This window comes from Myodes glareolus, chromosome X, assembly GCF_982192425.1.
Source record: "Myodes glareolus chromosome X, mMyoGla1.1, whole genome shotgun sequence".
NCBI lineage: Eukaryota > Metazoa > Chordata > Mammalia > Rodentia > Cricetidae > Myodes > Myodes glareolus.
In genome coordinates, this window is record NC_142053.1 from 43902338 (window position 1) to 43923306 (window position 20969).

A 20969-nucleotide genomic window follows, 5' to 3' on the forward strand; every position below is an offset into this window, starting at 1 on the left:
TGAGGAGAAAGGAACAGAGGGGTGAAAAAGAAGAAAACACAGAATGCAGGGAGGACTAGGCAATGGCGGCAAGTTGTGTAGGCAGGTATCCGAAACAGCTCAAGGTCTAGGCAGAAGGCAGGTGCGGCAGGGCTGAAGAATCTTGGCAATTTCCAGAAGCAGAAGCAAGAGGCTGACTGGCGCAGGACAAGACAGGACCCTGTGGAAAAACAAAACGAAGAGCAGATGCTCCAAAGAATAAGAAACTTGAGGGAACAAGGGAAGAAAAAATTAAACAGTTACAGAAAGGTAGGACTATCAAAATCAGCTAAAGGCATAAAAAGTGACTAAGCAGCTGAACTCTGGGAATCTGAAGAAAAGCTTGGGGAAGTTACTTCAGGAGGCTGCAAAGATTATAAAAAGGCTCACGTGTGTAAAACAGCTTACTCCACGAAAAGCATTGAGAGCATTCCAAGAATTTCCAAATAATTTCTGTCCTCCAGAAACCCTCCAGAGTTTAAAGGAAGTAGGGGTGGGGTATTTAACTAATTCTCTTTAGTACTAAGAACATCTTTTTTAAAAGACAAAGAAACGGGGAGGGGCCTCCATCTGCTGGGACAAAGATCAGTTAAAAGTAAAAATGCCAACCGTTTCAAGAATAAAGTCAACTCAGTCAATTCTAGATTAAAAAATTGTCTACTAGGACCACTGAAAATAAATCCACTAATACTACTAGGAAATCCTGATATAATTCTTGAAGAATGTCAAGTTGGTGCAGAGTACTAACAAAAACAGGGAGTTTTTAACTGGAAACAATGAGAGCTAGAGATGGCTCAGCAGCTAAGTGCTGCAAAAGACTAGAGTTCAGTTCCCAGCACCCATGCTAAGTGGGTCACAACCACCTGTAATTCCTCTGGTACCCATGAGCATCTGCACTTGTATACAGTGCATATACCCACACAAATATATGTAATTAAAAATAAATCTTTAAAAAGTGGAAACAATGAAAGCAGCATGAAATTAAATACCTTAAAGAGAAACTTTTAAAAAATGTACATTTAAAATTTGATGGCACATTATTAACATGTTTGACATGTTGTTACATGTTAGTGTACTCTGCAGAAAAAAATTCTCTGAATCCTGGGGGGGAAGAGCTCCATTTCTATTATTTTGTTTTGACATCAAGTATCTTATTTTTACTTAAATGCCAAAATACAACCCTCATACTTAAAATGTTAAAAAGTAAGTTTTAGGGGCATACACCTCAGTAATAAAGTTTGCATACTAGAATCTTGTACACTAGATTCAATACCAGCATCCCAAATAAATAAATAAATAAGTCAAAAGCTTGTTTTTCCTATTGATCTAGAAATGTTAAAGTTGTACCTTTCCTATTTGTACAGTTATAACACACTAAATTAAATATGTAAGGTCCTAGCTACATGGGTTCGACAAAAAAAGTATACTCTAAATGAAAAAAAAGTTGACTTTCAAGACATTGCAATATAAAGTAGCTATCAAAACTGTTATTCTTCTATGTGAGTCAGCAGTAATCAAGACCACTGTCTATAGAAGAAACAGGGACCATCACTTATAATTTAAGAATGAAATAAAATCATGATAAGGAATAAAATCTTGACTTTCCTTACCATACTAATTTCATATTACCTTGTTTCTTTTCTAAAGAAACCATAATATACAGGAACTTCATACAAGTTCTGAACTATACTATTTGGTTATAGGCAAACCATTTATTTTTTAAGATCACTAATTCACTAAGAAAGACATATTTAGGATTACAATTAAAAAGTTGATTCATTTTGTCATATTCTACAAGTAAAAACAAAATACAAATTCTTTACATCTTCTGAACTTTAAACATGGGTATATAAAACCTCAACAAATCCTATTCATATACTTCCATTTGAAAAAAGAACTGGAGGGGAAGGGGTCAGAAAGACAATCAAAATATAGAGGAAACCAAGAAACAAAGACCAGAAAAATCCTCAACAAAAGATAACAAGAGAAAAGAAAAGTATGTACTAGGAAACCAAGCAACAGACAAAATTTATTTTTGACAAAGGAACAAAGGCAATACAATAGATACAATATTTATATCAAGTGGTGCAAGAATTGGCCATTTGTAATACAAAAATTAACCCTAGGCCTAAATCTCAGGCTTTGTTTTGTTAGTTAATGAAAAGCAGACTAAATCAATAAAGTTTCTGTGTTTATCCTGATAGCTGCTTCCCAAGGGAGAGTTAAGACAGTAAGAGAAAAGCTGCAAGGGAGCCCCTCTGTATTGTATATTTTAGCTTCTGATCTACAAATGTTTGGAAATCAATACATAAAATCAAAGTTCTTAAAAATATTTTAAGAGAAAGCATTTAATACCTTGGGTTAGGCAAAGTTGTTGAAAAGCATACAGATTGTACTTTCACAAAATTAACTTTTGCCCTACAAATGAAATTGTCAGATAGGTGACAACAGAAGTTACAAACTAGGGTAAAATGCATGCATATCATATATTTATCAAAGAAATATTTGTATTGAAAATATATATAGGGATGTAGCTCAACTGATACACTGCTTGCTTAGCACGCTAGAGACCCCAAGTTCAATCCTCAGGAAAACATAAAACTGGCATGGAGGCACAAGGCTTTAACCTCAGCTCTCCAGTAGTAGAGTCAGGATTTCAGGCATATACAACCTCCTGCCGCTACATAGTTTGAAGCTGGTCTCTACCACACAAATAGTTAGCAATGAACAATCTAGTTTTTTTCAATGGGCAAAATATCTTAGTATTTTACTAAAGGTAAATGAAGGGGAAGTTATCAATATAGTTAAGGTGGCAGAATGCTTGTCTTGTGTATAATATCCCAGCTTTAGGAGCTAGCTACAAGACCAGGACTTTAAGGTTATTTTCCACTAAACAAGAGTTTGAGGCCCGTCTGGGCTAGAGTCTCTGTCTAAAAAGGGAAGTGAGTAAAAATGGCTAATAAGTAGTTAGAAGATGTTCAGCATAATTAGCCATAAAAAATGCAAATTAAAACCACAAAGTGACAATTACACATGTACTTGGAAGGCTCTAAAACAACTATGAACAAGAGCGTGGAAAAACCAGCCCTAAAAAGCCAGATGCAAAAGGTGTGATATGAAATATGCCAAAAGGCAAATCTAGATAAAAATCAGATTAGTAGTTACCTGGGGGTGTGTTGGAACAGGCATTGGCAACAAACAAGCATTTAGAAAGATAAAAAATCTGAAAATCTTTCCCAACGGTTTCACTAAAAATTACTGAATTATACTCTAAAAAACTGGTTAATTCTGCCAGGCAGTGGTGGTACATGTCTTTAATCCCAGCACTCAGGAGGTAGAGGCAGGTGTAGCTCTGTAATCTCGAAGCCAGCAAAGCTAGTTCCAGGACAACCAGTGCTACACGAACACTGGGGGGAGGACCTGGTTAATTTCTAACATTCATCATAAGTGTAGAATTAAAATAATTTTTCATAAATTCAGAGTTACACATCCATCACAATTTGAGAAGACTATCACTTGAAAATGAAACCCTATTATCTTACAGCTACTATCCTTTAATTACCCCATCTCACCAACTTAGTAGTTGCCTGCCTATCTTTAGATTTACCTATTCTGAACATTTCTAATCAATGTAACCATACATTATTATATGGTCCTGTGTGACTCACTTGTCACATTTAGCACAGAGTTCATTTTAAGAACCACCATTCTAAAACAAGGTGTTTTACAAGTTATTACTAATTCTTTAAAGCATAATTTTAGGGCAAATCCAAAAGTTTAATAAACACTGCCATCTTTGAGATTCACAGTCCCTATTTTAAGCAATATTAAAGGTTCTTAAAGAATGCCTGCTGAGCTATCAGAAGATATAGTAATGAAGACTTTGAGAATGATGAAAATACCAAAAAAATGAAGGAAATAGTACCAGAAGATAACTTCAAAACACAAATATTTAAGGAAAACAACAGCATATAACTTACTTATAATCAGGTAAACTAATTGGGAGAACTTCTCCCCATGGAGTATATGAATAACAGTACACTTTAAAATAGTACTGTAAAAAACCCAAACAGGCCCTGTGTCTATAACTAACATAAATGTGCAATTTGGGGGATATTGATAATTTAAAACACTATCTTATTATATCAGTAAATGATGAACACGCACTAAGAATTCAGTGCTCCAATTACCATTCCCAGATTATCCCCCATTGCTTGGATCCCTTCATCTACAAAATGGGACAAAATGAAACTATTTCTTAGGATTACTAGAGATTAAATAAATTCATATATAAAGCAAGCTAAATAAGTACCAATATATAAGCACTTAACAAGTGTTAAACACAACTATTGTTCTTTCTTCCCTAGTATCCCCAGAAAAATATGGTATCATTTTGTGCAGCACAAAATTGGCTCACCACGTTTATCACCATTACTTGTTCCCAAATATTCTCCAAAAGCCAATTTCAAATAATCTGCCCACACATCATTTACCAGAGCATATGCAGATTTAGTCACCTCTGTAAATTGTTACATGAACATGAATTGAGTGCTATTATCTCACTAACTGCAAAAAAATGCCTACAGTACTTTTAGTCATTCCTGACTTTAGTCTTAACTTTTTTTTATATTGCCCTTTATATCTGAAATCAAATGCCTGACTATATGCTGCAGTACCTTGTAACAAGTTCATTGGTTAGACCTCCCAACCATTCCAGCTCATTCACTCCCAACTATAAGCCATCAAATCTAAAATTCTCAGTTTCCGAGATCATCTCATAACATCAACCTCTCATATACTCAAACACCAAATTTTCTAGGACCAGAAGAGTCACTTCTGAAACTGTCCATGGCATCAATTTCCCAAAAATCATTTTTTTGCCTCCTTATATCTAGAAATCTAAATAACACTAATAAAAAAGTATTAAACAGCATTCCACTTATCCAGTGACTAACTTTATTCAGAAATATTTCAAGTAAAATTGTTTTTTTAATAAGAAATAGTAACATATAAACCTTTTAGCCTTTTTTATACACTGGTACTATTTTCAAATATCTTTTATCTCTAATTGTCTATATAATTGTCTTAAAGTGAAATAAGTCAATTAAGACAGTTCTTTAAGCCGGGCAGTGGTGGCTCAGGGCTTTAATCCCAGCATTCTTTGAGTTTAAGCCAGTCATTTCCAGAAAGGCTAGTTCAAGCTAGAGCCAGGGCTGTTACCTCGAAATACCAAAATAAATAAGACAGTCCTCTGCCCTTAAACCTCAGAGCACTTTTATAAATTTCAAAACGTGAATCACAAGTTTTAGTTCTAAGTAGGATTGTCATGCACCAATGAAACTCCTGGTATGGAATTACTACTATTGAAAAAAAGGATAACTTTTAAAAATGTAAATTTAAAAATGTCCCTGGGTTAACTATGAAACAAAACAAATAAAAGCTTAAAACGAATATTATGCTATGGTAAGAAAAAATGCAGGACTCAATCAAGTTGCTTCTAATGGTATTTCTGGCAAAAGGCTGTTTTTTTAAGCAAGTTGTCACCTCTAGTATTTTTCCTCAGTTGAAAAATTACACAACTTAAAATGTTGAGAAACTTTGTCAAACAAAATTCAAATTATCTTGACTTAAAATCTCACAATAACTATAAAATATCACAAAGGTAAAGTCAGAAATATTACCACACACAACAAAGGATTGTTGAGTAACTAGAACTACATTATGTGGTCTAGCAGTTAAGTATTAAAGAATTGGAAGACTGTTGCTTTTCCAGGTATAGTTGAATAAACTATTTCTGATTCTTTATGGTTAGTCGTTCAAGTCAAAGTCATTTAAAAGGCTAAGCGACCAACATAAACATCATACCACAATTTCCTCAAATGAGAAAGGTATTTTAAAAGACCCATTAAACATTAGGCTTCTACTTCTAGATGTAAATAAAACCTTTTGTAAAATTAATATAGAGCTGGTGAAAGGCTGGGAATATGACTTAGTAGTGTGTGCCTTGCAAGGACTTGAGCTAGTGCCCCATCAAGGACACAAAAATGCAATACATAATACAATGGGATTATAAACTCAAAACTGAGGTGGAAACAAGAGGATCACTGTGCTCACTAGCCAGCCCCTCTAGTCTAGTAAATGACCTGTGGCCAGGGAGCAATCATCTTAGAAGTGGATGTTATTTGGGGATAAACCCTGAGTTTGTTCTCGGGCCTCCTCAAGCACAGGCATGCAAATAAATAAGCACATATTTTTTTAAAAAAAATGATAACTATATATAATGAAGGCTAAATAAATTACTACTAATTCTCACCTATGGAGATGCGGACTATTCCCACTTAGATATCTAATTCTCACCAAAATTTTAATTCAAACAGAGTACTTTCTCAGGAACCTACTTTTACCACCAGTAAAAATTTAATATTAACCCAAGTAAGGGACAATCAGGGAAAATAAATCTAATATATGCAAATACATTGCCAAGTAAAATGTTTGAAACAAAAGTTATGCCTTTAACAGTCACGATCCCATCTATTGACCTGATTTCATTTCTTACTGCATAGGCTCAGGATAACCTGAAACTCACTATGTAGCACAGCTGAATTCCGGAGTGCTGGAATTACAGCACCATCATGCCAAACTCTCAAATTTCTATTTTTATGAATAAACTGTATCTAAAATTTCTACCAATGAACTATTAGACTTAAATATATTATCTTAAAAGTTCTGAGATCAAACTCAGAAATTTTATATAGAGTTCTTGTAATTTAAAAACTATATATTGAAGCAATTATACATATCACACATTTGTAAAATATTTTATAAAAACATAAATTACCAAATTCTGTTATACGTTTCATCACTGTAGAAGGTATTATTTAATTTTGAGTTTGCATATAGTTATTTTTCTGTATATCATGTGTACCACACACATGCCTGGTGTCCACAAAGGCCAGAGGGGGTAGGATACCCTGACATGTGGATATTGATAGATAATAGAACCTGTGCCCTCTAAGTTAACATACATTTTAATAACCAAACTTATGTCCTCTGAAATACAACTCAACTACTGAGCTTGCTTCAGACCCCAGATGTGAATTGTAGTAGCTCAGTGGTAGAGTCATGTGCGAGGTCCTAGGTTCAAACCCTACTATGTCTATCCAAATGAATAGACCAATGAAATGGATCACCAGCAAATGTCCTGCTGCCAAGCCTAGACACCTACATTTGATCCCAGGGACTAACATGGCTGAAGGACAGAAATATCCCAGTTGTCTTCTGACTTACACATGAACATATCCATACACACACAAAATTAAAAATGTAAATAAAAAACAGCCAAGTCATACTGTTATATCTTTGGATTTATTCTCTATTCTTTAAAGCATTGATAAGATTATCACATTCTACTTACATGTGTGCCATGGTGAGCTGGTAGAAATAAGAGGAAAAACCTCAGGCTCAATGATTATTCTCCACCTTGTTTGATACAGGGTCTCTTTTTGCCATTCACTGTTGTGAACACCAGGCTGCCTAGCCCAATGTCTTCAAGGGATTGTCTCCATCTACCATCTCATCATAGACAAAGGATTCTAGATACACACTACCATCCTTGACTAATGTTGATTATGAGGATGCAAACTCAGGTCCTGACACTTGTGCACCAAGTACACTTTTTTCACTGAGCCATCTCCCCAGCCCTTCTCAGAGGAACAAATATTACCAGGTATGGTAGTGTGTGCCTGTAATCTCAACACTTGAAGGATCAGAAGTCCAAAAGGTGAACATATCTACTTTATTCTTCAGAATAAAACTTACTTGAAGTACAGATGATCAATTACTTTGATCACCTTTTTCAGATAACTATTAGCTCCCACAAAGTAAACCCATTTTTCTCTGCATAATACAAAAAATGCTATCTCAAGATTATAAACCAACAGATGGTGACTTTCTCACCAAATGTTACATTGTTAGCATTTTATTTTCCTCAAAGTAACATGTTACTAATATCTGATTTTTATTAACATTTTTCAATTTTTAGTCTTGTGGTTTTGTTTGTTTCAGTTTTTGGAAACAAGAGTTACTCTGTGTACCCCTGGCTGTCCTGAAACTTAAATCTGTAGACCAGACTGGCCTTGAACTCAGAGATCCACCTGCCTAAGCCTAGGGCTGGGATTAAAGGTGCGCCTTGGTTGTTTTTTCTGGGTTTTGTTGTTGTTGCTTAAGCAATCAGATATCCGGTTAAGATTCTAGAACAAAACTATGAAGACTACATTTTCAAAGTTAGGAACTCACTACATTACTACATACTCAATGTTAGAGAAGTTTCATAAATTTACTGAGATTAGGATTCGGACCCAACTGCAATGTTTATGCCACAAAATTCTCTATATATTCTATTTTCATAGTAAATATATTAATTTGTATGGTTCTACAAATACATGTCATAAACTTATTTTGATTTTATCACATTTCATGAACTGGATTTAGGGGTATTTTAAAGTACTGAGAGTTTATTTTTGTAATCCAACAACTTTATCCAAAAATGCAGAAAATTTTTCTGGCTGGCCAGGAGGATAACATTTCAGTGTTGATAAATCCATTGACTGTAACAGCCCAGGAAGCGTGCTAAAACAAAAGAAGAAAAACATCAGGTAACATGAGAGAAAGTTCCATAGCTTATCTGCTGCCCATTTGATGAATGAACTGTGAATTTTTGTAATTTTTATATTATGGGGATATACACACTATTATTGCCAACACAAAGAGTACGATAAAATGTTGGATAAATTGAATAGACATTTTTAGTTCAGTCAAATTAAGGGTTTCAGAAATGTCATTTCAAGGAAAATGTAATTATACTGCTTTTTAAAACTCTCCAAGACCACATAAACATAAAATAAAGCAAAGTTAATTTATGAAAACAGAATAAATGAAACCAAAACAATAAGTATCAGAAAAGAAAGCTAGGGTGACTATACTAAATATCATGCATATAGACTGTGAGAAACTATTTTACTGAAAATTAGCATGAATTCATAACTAATCAATATGTAGTCATCATGTATATTGGAAATAAGGTTCTAAACAACAGGATAAAATTTACTTCAGAAAATTAAACAAGTGAACTAAATTTGAACAGACATACCATCATCCAACCTAGGTTTGGGTAAAATATAATCAATACTTCTTGATACTATCAGAAATGACTTTTCTGAAATTAATAGTTTCTAAAACTGTTTAAAAGAAAGGGGGAGGGCAAAGAAATTGCTCTGAGTGTAAAGGTGATTATCACCAAGCCTGAAAACGGTGAAATCAATCCCATAACCCACACAGAAGGAGATAACAATTCAAAGTTGTCCTCTGTCTTTAAGGCCCACAATATAGCACACATACATATGTAAATGATTTTTTTCAAATACAGGTCATTTCATCCTGCAGAAAAAGTTAGGCTGTCTAAATTTTTTTTAAAAAAAAATCTATTATTTGTATTTTATAATATACTAACAAAAAAAAATCAGAGCTACCTAGCTGGGGACAGTGGTCCACACCTATCTATCATCTCAAAAGCGCAGAAGGATCAGAAGTTCAAGGTTAGTCTGTGCTATACAGAAATCATCTCCAAAAAAATAGAAGTGAACACATTTTGAATGAAATTCCTTTTCAAGAGCCCCTAGAAATATTAACTTTGATACATTGTTTAGGAAGATAAGATCTGCTCCTGTCATGTTGTCAACTTTTAACAGTATCAAGTACCTAAAGGCAGATACATCAATTATCTGAACTGTTCCTAATTTCTAGTTTTTCTTGAGTCATTTTACCAAGACAACACTTCCCTTCTTCCATCATTATAGAGTTAAGCACACCACCAATTTTACTGTTTGAATAGTAGTCACTGACTAAATCTATCTTCTCCCATTGGGAACATCAAGCTTTGCTCACTGATATATATGTACATACCAAATGTCTAAAAAAGCATGTCATAATAATTTTATGACACTAAAAACATGTCATAATGTTTCATACTTAATGAATGCACAGGTATATACCAAATGTCTGAAAGAAACAAAAACAAAATCCAAAGACATACTTACCATGTTCTAACTTTATAATATAAGACATAGATATAGGCATACAATTAATTTCTTTATGAGATTACTTTCTTAAAATATCAAGTTCGAAAAGTTTTTAAAATTAAGCAACTGGGAATTACTGACCTGGCCCTTTGGCAAGCTTCTAGTGTCCCAAAGAAGAACTAACAGAAAAACAGCATTTTTCTTCAAGCTTCTACTGTGATGCTGATAAAACAATACTCCTTACCAAAGATCCCTTTGCTTAAAGTGCTCCGTGGCTTCTCATTAAACATAAAATAAAATTAGAACTCTTAAATGAGCTATGCCCTCCCAGCTTCATATTCATTCTTCCCTGGTTACTATGCTTTTACCATACCAACCTTCCCTGTTCCTCAAACATTCCAAACTCCAAGTTCATTCCCAAATTAAAGCTTTTGTAACTCAAGTTCCCTTGTCTTTAAATTTCATATGACTGGTTCTTCTAATTCAGGACTCACCTCAAACATCAGGTCATTTGTCAAGCCTCTCCTGAAGTCTACCTAATTCTTCCTTATACCAGCTATAATATTGTCTTGTCTTTTTATTTCTAGCATAGTTCATCATGTGAAACTCTAGCACCATAATGTAAATACTATGTTTGCCACTATAACCCAAGCACTTAAAACAGTACCAACTTTTTATTAGGTAGAAGAGAATATGTGAATGAATATATATATGGACTTCCAGTGGATTTACTAAAAGTCAAACTTTAACAACTAAAACTCATATATATGAAACTGTCCAAATAACTGAATTAATTAGTCCTTAATATAAGCATACACCTTCTTTGAACACTAAAAACAAGAATAGTAAACTATAAAACTATGATTCTTGGAAATCTGCACATCTGTATGTACTTTCAGACATTCAAATTCACATACACAGAGTTGGCCATGAATACAGAAGACAACACAGAACCAAGTCAAAGCTAAGACAAAAGGTTATAGTGTGTGAAAAGTGTAAAAGTCAAAAGGTTAGACAGGTGGGTAACAGTCGGGGAGGAATTTAAGGAAAGAGTTCAATTGATCAGTCTCTAGTATACCTGCAGGTACAATAGAAGAGATGTCCTTCTTTGTGCAACTGCTTTGCCAATTCAAATTGATGATTGTTCATTAACTTTTCATTTACAACTACCACAAGTGGTTTGCCTTTTTCCAGACTCTCCAAACAACTTCCTGCACCTACAAAAATAATACTTATTAAATCAATTTTTTAAACTTGTGGTACTCTATCATCATAGTTTTATTTCTAAAATTAATTTAGTCAGTAAAACTGTAAAACCAAACCTTTTACTTATTTCTTAAAAATGACAAACATTAAGTTTAGTGGCATATGTCCCAAATTCCAGCATGTGAGAGATTAAAGCAGGAGCATCATGGGTTACACTGGCACACTCTGTATCAACAACAAAAAGAAAACGTACCAACTAATTTTTCTCTAATGTTTTTTTGAGGGGAGGGGAATAGAGAGTCTACATCCCAATCTTGCCTGAAACTTGCTACTAAGTCCAGGCTGACCTTGAACTCACCATTATCACAACTGTCCTGTTACAACCTCCAGGAAGCTCTGAGATTACCGAATCCCTAGCTGCTGCCACTAACCACTATTGCTTCACTTCTATCCAAATACAAACAGAAAAGGCAGGTTTATGCCCTGAAGACACCCACATTAAAAGCTGAGTTCAATCTGTAACACCAATTAGGGGAGGAAGGAGACAGGAAATCCCTAGAGTTCATTAACCTATCAGGTGACCTGAACTGATATGAGACCCTGTTTCAAAAAATAATGTGGATGGCTTAGAGATGGCTTATCCTGTTCTCTTTCAGAAAACCTAAGTTTGATTGGGTCACTCATAGCTACCTGTAACTCCAGCTTCATCCAGGGTGTACAAATACACACAATTAAAAAAATACATATTACAAAACCATGGGAGCACACCTTTAATCCCAGCACTCAGGAGGCAGAAGCTGACAGATTGTTGTGAGCTTAAAGCCAGGACTATATATATATATATATATACACACATATATATATATACACACACACATATATATACACACACACTAAATGTGGAGAGCAACCCAGTAAGACACCCATTGTCTACCTCTAGACTCAACACACACAGATGCATTACTCACACAAACACAATCACACATGCAAGGACTGACATCAGATACACACATACCAGATACAAAAAATAAAAGTGATTTTTAAAAATTATTGAGTTTTTAAGATGGCCCCAGAGCCCACATGGTAGAAGACAACAGACACACACATACGCACACGCACACACATAGGGAAGGATAGGGGAGAGGAAGCCAGTTTCTGCCAGTGCTGGGATTAATAGCACACAGTAATGTCTATCTCTAAGGAGTTTTCTCTCCTCAAATCAAGTCTTTAGAAAAGCCAGCATGTCACCCACAAATACCCAGAGCAGACAAAACTGCACTGTTCCCCCAAAACAGCTTTTCTAAAAGTACTAGAAATCTCAGGAACTCTGTTAGTTTGATCTCTTAAGGCTAGGCTACAATATACCTTCTAAATCTATTAGCCTATGTCTCTGAATACACAATTTATAGATCTAACATTTTTAATTTTCTTACCATACGCTATTCAAAAATAAATATTTTACTGCATCTATTTTACAAATATTCAACAGAAGTGCTAAAAAGACAATCTTTAAATGGTTATTACTACAACCCACTCCTACTACTGAAAAGGCTTAATGTCCTTTAGATCTAAGCCCAAATACTAATTTCAAATTCACAATCTGGCCAGGCAGTGGTGGCATGCACCTTTAATCCCAGCACTCGGGAGGCAGAGGCAAGTACATCTCTGTGAGTTTGAGGCCAGCCTGGTCTACAAGAGCTAGTTCCAGACTCCAAAGCTACAGTGAAACCTTGTCTCAATAAAAACCAAAAAAAAAACCAAATTCACAATTTGTTAATTTGTTATCATCATTGAATACATCATCTTTCCCCTCTGTTTAGAGTTTCGTACTATAAAAGTAGGCTAAAATAGCTTTATACCCTCTTGTCTAGAAATATCCTCCTCTCCACTAAAGTTATCAATGGATACATTCAAGTCAAATAATTATACTAAAACGAAGCTGTTATGAATTATTCTGTGTAATTAACTTACAGATTTTTAAGACAGGGTCTCTAGTAGCGAAAGATGGCCTTCACCACTTCCTCTCAAGGGCTAGAATCACAGCCATGGGGCCTGGCTTTCCTAATTGTGGTGGTAAAAACTGGAACCAGGTCTTTCCACATGCTAGGCATTACACTGAATTAGATCTCTAGTCTTTGTAAATTCAGTCTGAAAAGGTTAAAGTGTCTGTTTTTTAATCAAAGATAAAAACCCAAGATTCTGGGGCTGGAAAGATGGCTCAGCAGTTAAGAGCACTGACTGCTCTTCCAGAGGTCCTGAGTTCGATTTCCAACAACTACATGGTGACTCACGACCTGGGATAAAGGTGTGCATGCAAATAGAACACTCATATACAGAAATAAATTTTAAAAAAAAACCAAGATTCTCAGGCATTTTACCTGCGTGGCTGATGACGAGATCTGCTTGCTGAAGGTCTTCTTTCAAAGAATCCTTATATCTGTAAACATCCAGAGTGAATGACTCAGTATTGAATGGTTCAGGGACCACTGTGCCTCTCCCAATTTGGAGGACAAGTTGGTTGTAACCGAGACTCTTGAGAATCTAGAACAGGAAATAAGAAAATGCAGTCCTTTTAAATGAAATCCTTCAAGAACAGCAGTTAAACAACCTCCAAATTGCTGCTCAAATGAAGGGCACAACTATACAAAACCTAACTGTGGCTTTCAAACAGTTAGCTTTCATAATTAGTCAGTTAGCTTTCAAAATTAGTCCTTTCCCCACCCGCCCCTGTCCAGGCACCACCAGGGAACGATACCTTGAATGAGGAGTCTGAAACCAGGCGGGAATCAAGGGAAGAGCCTGTTTGGTTTTGGTGTTTTTTTTTTTTTTTTTTTTTTTTTTTTTGGTTTGCGAGACAGGGTTTCTCTGTAGCTTTGGTTCCTGTCCTGGAACTAACTCTTGTAGACCAGGCTGGCCTCGAACTCACAGATCCGCCTGCCTCCACCTCCCGAGTCCTGGGATTAAAGGCGTGCACCACCACCGCCACCGCCCGGCTGGGAAGAACCTGTTTCTGTCTCACCAGTTGAGCAGGCACATGGGCGAACTAGTAGGGTAGGACAGGAGCCACTAGGCTAAGAGCGCCACCCCGAGGGCAAGACCCTCTTTGTCAAAGAGTTGGGGCAACCTATTTGGGAGCAGGGAGGGGACTAGGGGTGCTGTGGACAAACCATTACTGGCTGGAGGGGGGCGCAGACAGAGACGCTAAGGGCAAACCATTACTGGCTAGGGGGGGTCCAAAGACACAGATGGCTGCGGGCAAACCATTACTGGGTGGGGGGTGGGGGTGCCCGCAGACAGAAACGCTGCGGGCAAACCATTACTGGCTGGGGGGGGGGGGGTCCGCAGACAGAAACGCTGCGGGCAAACCATTACTGGCAGGGGGGGGGAGGTCGCAGACAGAGACGAGACGCAGCAGGCATTCCACAGATAGAGATGCTGCGGGCAAACCATTACTGGCCGGGGGTGGGGGTGGGGGTGGGGGTGTTCCACAGAGATGCTGCGGGCAAACCATTACTGGCCGGGGGTGGGGGGTTCCACAGAGACGCTGTGGGCAAACCATTACTGGCTGGGGGGGGGGGTCGCAGACACAAACGTGGCAGGGAAACCATTATCAATCTGGGGGTGTGTCACAAAGACGCTGCCAGGAAACCATTACCGGCCGTGGGGGGGGGGGGAGGGTCGCGAACTGAGGCGCTGGGGGGGGGGGGGATATATCGGGCCTGAGATGGAGAAGCCCGGACAGACGCCAAGGAGAAAACCGTAGCCTTCCTGACAGGGGTGGGGTCCGCAGACCCGTGCCCAGTCTGAGGCTGGGGGTGGGGTCCGCGGGCCGAGGCGACACGGGAAGGAGACATTAGTGGCCGGAGAGGTGAAGGGTCGCGAACCAAGGTATCCGGAGGAGCCCGACAGGGCTTCGGGGAGCGACCCAGCCACGGGAGCGAAGGCGTGGGTAGTAGAGACTCTAAAGTGGAGGGGACAAGGCCCGGCCGAGGGGTACGGGCTTGGGGGTGAGGGAGACTGCGAACAGGGTGGGGTGCCCTGTGAGGGAAGAGGGAAGACTGCGCCGGGGGTGGGACAGGGCAGCGGTAGACAGCGCAGGGGGTGGGGCACGGCTGTGGTGGAGAAAGGATGAGATGGGGCCTGTGGAGTGGAGAACGGCTGTGAGGAGACAGGAGAGAGCGAAGGGAGGCCTGGCGGTGGTGGAGAGCTGGCTGTGATGGACACTGAGGTCGCGGAGGGATGGAGAAGGAGCCCGAGAGGGGACTAAGGAGGCTTGGGGCAGGGCGCCGGGTACCTGAGGAGCAGCTGCCACCCTTCCTTCTGACCACGGCGGCCGGGGAAGGGCAGCGGAGCTGAGACAGCCGAGCCCTGGGCCGGACTCACCTCGATGCTGTCCGGAGCGGCCACACTAGCGACGAGCTCGTCGAAACTGGTGGTCCCAACAGTCACGAACGCTCTCTTCATCGCGCGGGTTCCAGATTCGGAATTCCTAGAGCGGACGTGACGTCGGCGGGTCACGTTGACGTCGCATCGGGCAAGGGAGGGGGAGCGGGAGGAAGAAGCCGTTAAGGTCGCGTGACTCCTGGCGGGGGTGGGGGGCCGGGAACCTCTGCTCCGCTGGGCGGCCGCCCCCGCCCCGCCCCGCCCCGCCCCTTCCCCCGGAGTTCTGCAGCGTGTCTGGCACACTTCCTGAGCGCCCTACACATTTGCATATAAACACCCTTTGGCTCCCCCAAAAAGTCGGACCCCCGGATAACGGGGTGGGTGGGAGCTTGCCGAGTCTAATTGTTGTCTACTGAGAAAAAGAAAAACCCCCAACACCTACTTAGACTTTGTGCTGAAGGCATCGTTTGAGTAGCACAAATCTTTCCCTGATCGGGTTGAGATTTTTCGCGGGACATCTTAAATGGTCACCGCTTTGTTCTGGCGTGCCCTTTGCCTTTAGGAAAGAATAGCTTTTCTCAGGCAAACCTTACCAGATCTTTGAAGTACACACTCTCAGTCCTGGCTTTATAGCTCACCAGAGGAAACATTGTTTCCAAACATTGTTGGGAGCTCAAGGTCAGCATGGGACATATAGAGAGATCCTATCTCTAAATAAAGAAAAACAATAAAAAGCAGACTTTTCTTAAAGACTGTAATAAGCATCAGGTGGTGGTTCATCCCCATTATCCCTACACTTGGGAAGCTGAGGCTGAAGGATCAGGATTTCCAGGTCAGCCTGGGCTACATGAGGCCCTGATTCCAAAAGCAAGTAAACAGACTCATCACAAATCACCAAGTATACGTGAAAATTAAAATATTTATTTGCTATGAAGGGCTGTGACTTTTGCAAAAGAAGAACCAAGATTTTTCTAGTTTAGGGTTTTGTCTTATTTTGAAGTTTCTGTAGTAGTGAGGTGAGTCACTTGCCGTCCTACAGACTTATGGCCCCAGGCCTAGTTTAGAACATTTTAAAGTTTGTTTCAAAAAAAAGAAAAGAAACATTAAAAGTTTGAAACCGGGTGGGCGGTACCGGTAAACACCTTTAATTGAAGGCAGTCTTGTCTACAGAGCAAGTTTCTAGAGCAGGCAGGGCTACACAAAGAAACATTGTTTCACAAAAGAAAAAGTTTCAAACAGTTTTGATTGAGTGAATTTCCTGTGTAATCAAGTTAATTTTTTTTTCGAAACAGTGTTTCTCTGTGTATCTCTGGCTATCCTGGAACTAGCTCTGTAGACCAGGCTGGTCTTAAACTCACTGAGGTTCTCCTGCCTCTGCCTCTCCAAGTGTAGGGATTAAAGACATGCTCCACAGCTGGCCGGGAAGTACAAATTTTTAGACAGGCTAGGCAGTGGTAGCAGCGGCAGGTGGATCTCTGGAGTTTGAGACCAGCCTGGTCTACAAAGTGAGTTCCAGGACAACCAAGCTTCACAGAGAAATTTTTTTTTAATTTTCCATCTTTTTTTTAAGCTTTTTTTTATTTATTCATTTATTTATAAAAAATTTTCACTTCCTCCCCTCCTCCCTATACCCTCCCATTCCCCCCACTCCCTCTCCTCCTCCCTCTCCAGTCCCAAGAGCAGTCAGGGCTTCCTGCCCTGTGGGAAGTCCAAGTTCCTCCCCTCCTCCCAATTACCCCCCCCACTCCCCCCATTCCCTCCCCTCCTCCCTCTCCAGTGCCAAGAGCAGTCAGGGCCTCCTGCCCCGCTGGAAGTCCAAGTTCCTCCCCCCTCCCTCCAGGTCCAGGAAGGTGAGCATCCAAACAGACCAGGATCCCAGAAAGCCAGCACATGCAGACGAAACAAGACCCAGCGCCATTGTCAATGGCCTCCCAGTCAGCCCCCATGTGAGCCACATTCAGAGAATCCAGCCCGATCACATGCTTGTTCAGTCCCAGTCCAGCTGGCCCTGGTATCCCACCAGACCAGTCCCCTTGTATCAGTGGATGAACGCACCCCTCGCGGTCCTGACTTCCTTTTTCATGTTCTCCCTCCTTCCGCTCCTCATTTGGACCTTGGGGGCTCAGTCCAGTGCTCCAATGTGGGTCTCCGTCTCCATCTCCATCCATCGTCAGTGAAGGTTCCGTAGATCCTGCCTTCCCTGCTCAAGTTCTCCCTCCATCTGCTTCTCATTTGGACCTAGGGTGTTAAGTCCAGTGTTCCAATGTGGGTCTTACACAGAGAAATCTTGTCTCAAAAAAACAAAAAAGAATTTTTTTAGACCTGCATGACGGCCCACACATTTAATCCCAGCACTCAGGAGGCAGAGGCAGGTCAGTCTCTTACGAATTTGAGGCCAGCCTGGTCTACAGAACTAGTTTCAGGACAGCCAGAGCTACACAGAAAGAAAAAAAAAACCTCTCGAAAAACACCAAAATAATAATAAAATATCTTCCAGACAAGACTTTTTCCCCCAAGCAAAGGAAATAACAACAAAGACAGCACAAGGCACAGAGAATCTGTTTCCCCCTATTATTTTGGTTTGGTTTTCAGTTTATTCCAATGGTGAACAAATCTTTGGGGTTTTATCAACGCTATATCAAAAACTTGTTGAGAGGAGGAAGAAATGGAATTCAAAGATATTAAGAGAAATGTTTGTGGTGTATGTGAGGGTGGTATATGTTCATGAAGACATATGTGCAAGTGCCAGCGTGAAGGACAGAGGATGCTATCAGGTATCTGTCCTTATCACTCTGCCATACTCCCTTGAGACAGGGTCTCTCGCTGAACCTGGAGCTAGGCTGACTGTCCAGCAAGCACCAGTGATCTTCAAAGTCTCTGTCCCCAACAGTACTGGCTTCACAGGTGCTAGAGGCCGTGAATGTTAACTCAGGTACTCGGGATCCAAATTCAAGTCCTCACATTTGCGCAGCAAACATTCTTTCACTTTGAACCATCTCTCCAGCCACCAAATTCTAGATTTTTAAAACGTCAATATTTTAGGTCGTTGGTGGGTTTTTTTCTTTCTTTCTTTTTTATTTATGTAACCTTTTCTTATTCAAAGTCTTACCAAGTAGAAGGTTGGTTTTGTTTGGGGGGGGTGGTTTTTGTTTTGTTTTGTGTAAAACTAGACCGTTCCTGAGGGGTGATCTCGCTGAGGGCTTCCACTTGCAAAACTACACTGACTCATTCTGCGCTTAACTCGCTACACACTACAGGAATTAGGCAGAAGATTTAAAAACATACAAACAGAAACACGGGGACACAGGTCATCTTTGATCCTGCCCACTTTATTGTGCTCAGGGGCAGCTTATGTAGGGCTCTGGCCACGCCCCAGCTCTCAGGATCTTTCAGCTGCAGACTCATCAGAACTCACTCCCCTGCCATCAGGGTCTCATGCGAGTTGTTTACAAGAAATTCGGGATTCGGTGGTTTGCAGTACCCAACAGGTTTTTTTATGTTTTTGTTTGTTTGTTTGTTTTGTTTTGTTTTTCAAGAGAGGGTTTCTCTGTAGCTTTGGAGCCTGTCCTGGAACTAACTCTTGTAGACCAGGCTGGCTTCAAACTCGCAGAGACCTGCCTGCCTCTGTCCCCCCAACCCCCAGTGCTGGGGTTAAAGGTGTGCACCACCACCACCTGGCCTAAGTGAAGTTTTATTAAGAAGTAGAATAACATCAAGGAGGGATCCCTAAAATCAGATGCTCTTTTGTCATAATTCTTGGTATTTAATTCACCTGTATGCTTTCTTCTCCTTTGGACTATAAAATCTTCAATGCTAGAAAGTATAACCAAACCATCTCTGAATTAATTATGTATACAATCCCAGTATTGAGTACTTTTGCAGATATGCAGCTCATGCCCAATACATCTTCACTGAGTTGAAAATTAGCAAGAGCTAACGGTATATAGCTCAGTAGTCGAGCACTTGTGTGCGATCTTAGATTATTACATAAAACAGTATCAGCAGATAAGCTTTAAACAATGATAAACCAGAAATGCTTCATCTTAGTCTTTTAACACAGCTCATAACAGAATCAATGAGATGCCTTTAGGTTTTTTTTTTTTTTCATTTTCTATTGCTCATCTAAACTTTCAGGGACTGAAGAGATGGCTCAGAGGTTAAGAGCACTGGCTACTCTTTCAGATGACCCTGGTTCAATTCCCAGCAACCGCATGGTGACTCATAACTGTCACAACTACAATTCCAGGGGATCTGACACCCTTACAATACCAAGGCACATAAAATAAAATTTAAAAAAATGATTTAAAAAACTTTCAGTGTATCTTTTCTGTATTACTATAGTAAATGTATTATTAAAGATGAAAAGTTGAAATTATGACACATTTGCTATTCAACTGTGCTTTATGTAACTTTGTGTTCTTGTCAACTTGTCACAACTGGACTATTTCTCTTACTCCTCCCACTCCAAATGTTATAAATGGCTCTTCTTCTTCTTCTTCTTCTTCTTCTTCTTCTTCTTCTTCTTCTTCTTCTTCTTCTTCTTCTTCTTGCTTTTAGGAATGGCAGAATGATTCTTTTCTTTTTTTTCTTTTTTTTTGGGGGGGGGAAGGATTCAAGACAGGGTTTCTTTGTAGTTTTGGAGGCTGTCCTGGTACTAGCTCTTGTAGACCAGGCTGACCTTGAACTCACAGAGATCCGCCTGCCTCTGTCTCTCGAGTGCTGGGATTAAAGGCGTGTGCCACCACTGCCTGGCTCAGAATGATTATTTTCTAGTTGCACTAGTCAAGTCTTAGTTCGAATAATACTATTATTGAGTTACTTTGGTGAAGAACCATAGAGAAAAAAAAAATGGCTTAACTTGTATTTCAGTGAAGTTCAAAATGTTCAGTATAAGTTTCCCGGTTTTTTGTTTGTTTGTTTGTTTTTGTTGTTGTTGTTGTTGTTGATGTTTTGTGGTGCAGGGGATCAAACCCAGGGCCTTGCACATGCTGGACCTTTCCACCAGGCTATATCCTATTTTTTCAAGATCATAGTGGTAGATTCATTTACCAACAGTTCATAAAAATTCTAACATGATCAAAATTTGAAAAGGAGAAACTGACACAACAGAAACAATCAGCTACGTAACATTGGTCTTTCGGTCTTTGTTTTTCTTTTGTCCTTGCTGTACAAGTCAGGAACTGAAGTTTTGCTTGATGGGTTAATTTGTGGGTTTGTATTTTGTTACTGTTGTTGAATTTTTTAAGACATTGTTTTGGGTAACCTAGGATGGCTTAGAACTCCTTA

The 20969-nt window shown here is 39.4% G+C and overlaps 2 protein-coding genes across 3 annotated transcripts in view; both read right to left on the reverse strand.

Moving 5' to 3' along the window:
* The window catches only part of LOC125405366 (UDP-N-acetylglucosamine transferase subunit ALG13), a 48114-nt gene extending 40542 nt beyond the window's left edge, over window positions 1-7572 (reverse strand). The window contains exon 1 of the mRNA XM_087903102.1: window positions 7433-7572. The gene's annotated coding sequence lies outside the window, so the exon portion shown is untranslated. The remainder of the gene's footprint in view (window positions 1-7432) is intronic.
* Window positions 62-15839, reverse strand: LOC146889215 (UDP-N-acetylglucosamine transferase subunit ALG13). Of its 2 annotated transcripts, none has more exons than XM_087903103.1 (4): window positions 15684-15839; window positions 13679-13841; window positions 11173-11311; window positions 62-199 (listed from the first exon to the last, which is right to left on the reverse strand). In XM_087903103.1, exons 1-4 carry the CDS (start codon window positions 15762-15764, stop codon window positions 100-102), a joined length of 483 nt encoding a protein of 160 aa, XP_087759229.1. In that variant the 5' UTR covers window positions 15765-15839; the 3' UTR covers window positions 62-99. The 2 variants fall into 2 exon arrangements, with proteins under 2 accessions (XP_087759229.1, XP_048297826.3); XM_048441869.3 differs by lacking the exon at window positions 62-199 and adding an exon at window positions 7365-8646.
* Between the last annotated feature and the right edge of the window lie 5130 nt (window positions 15840-20969).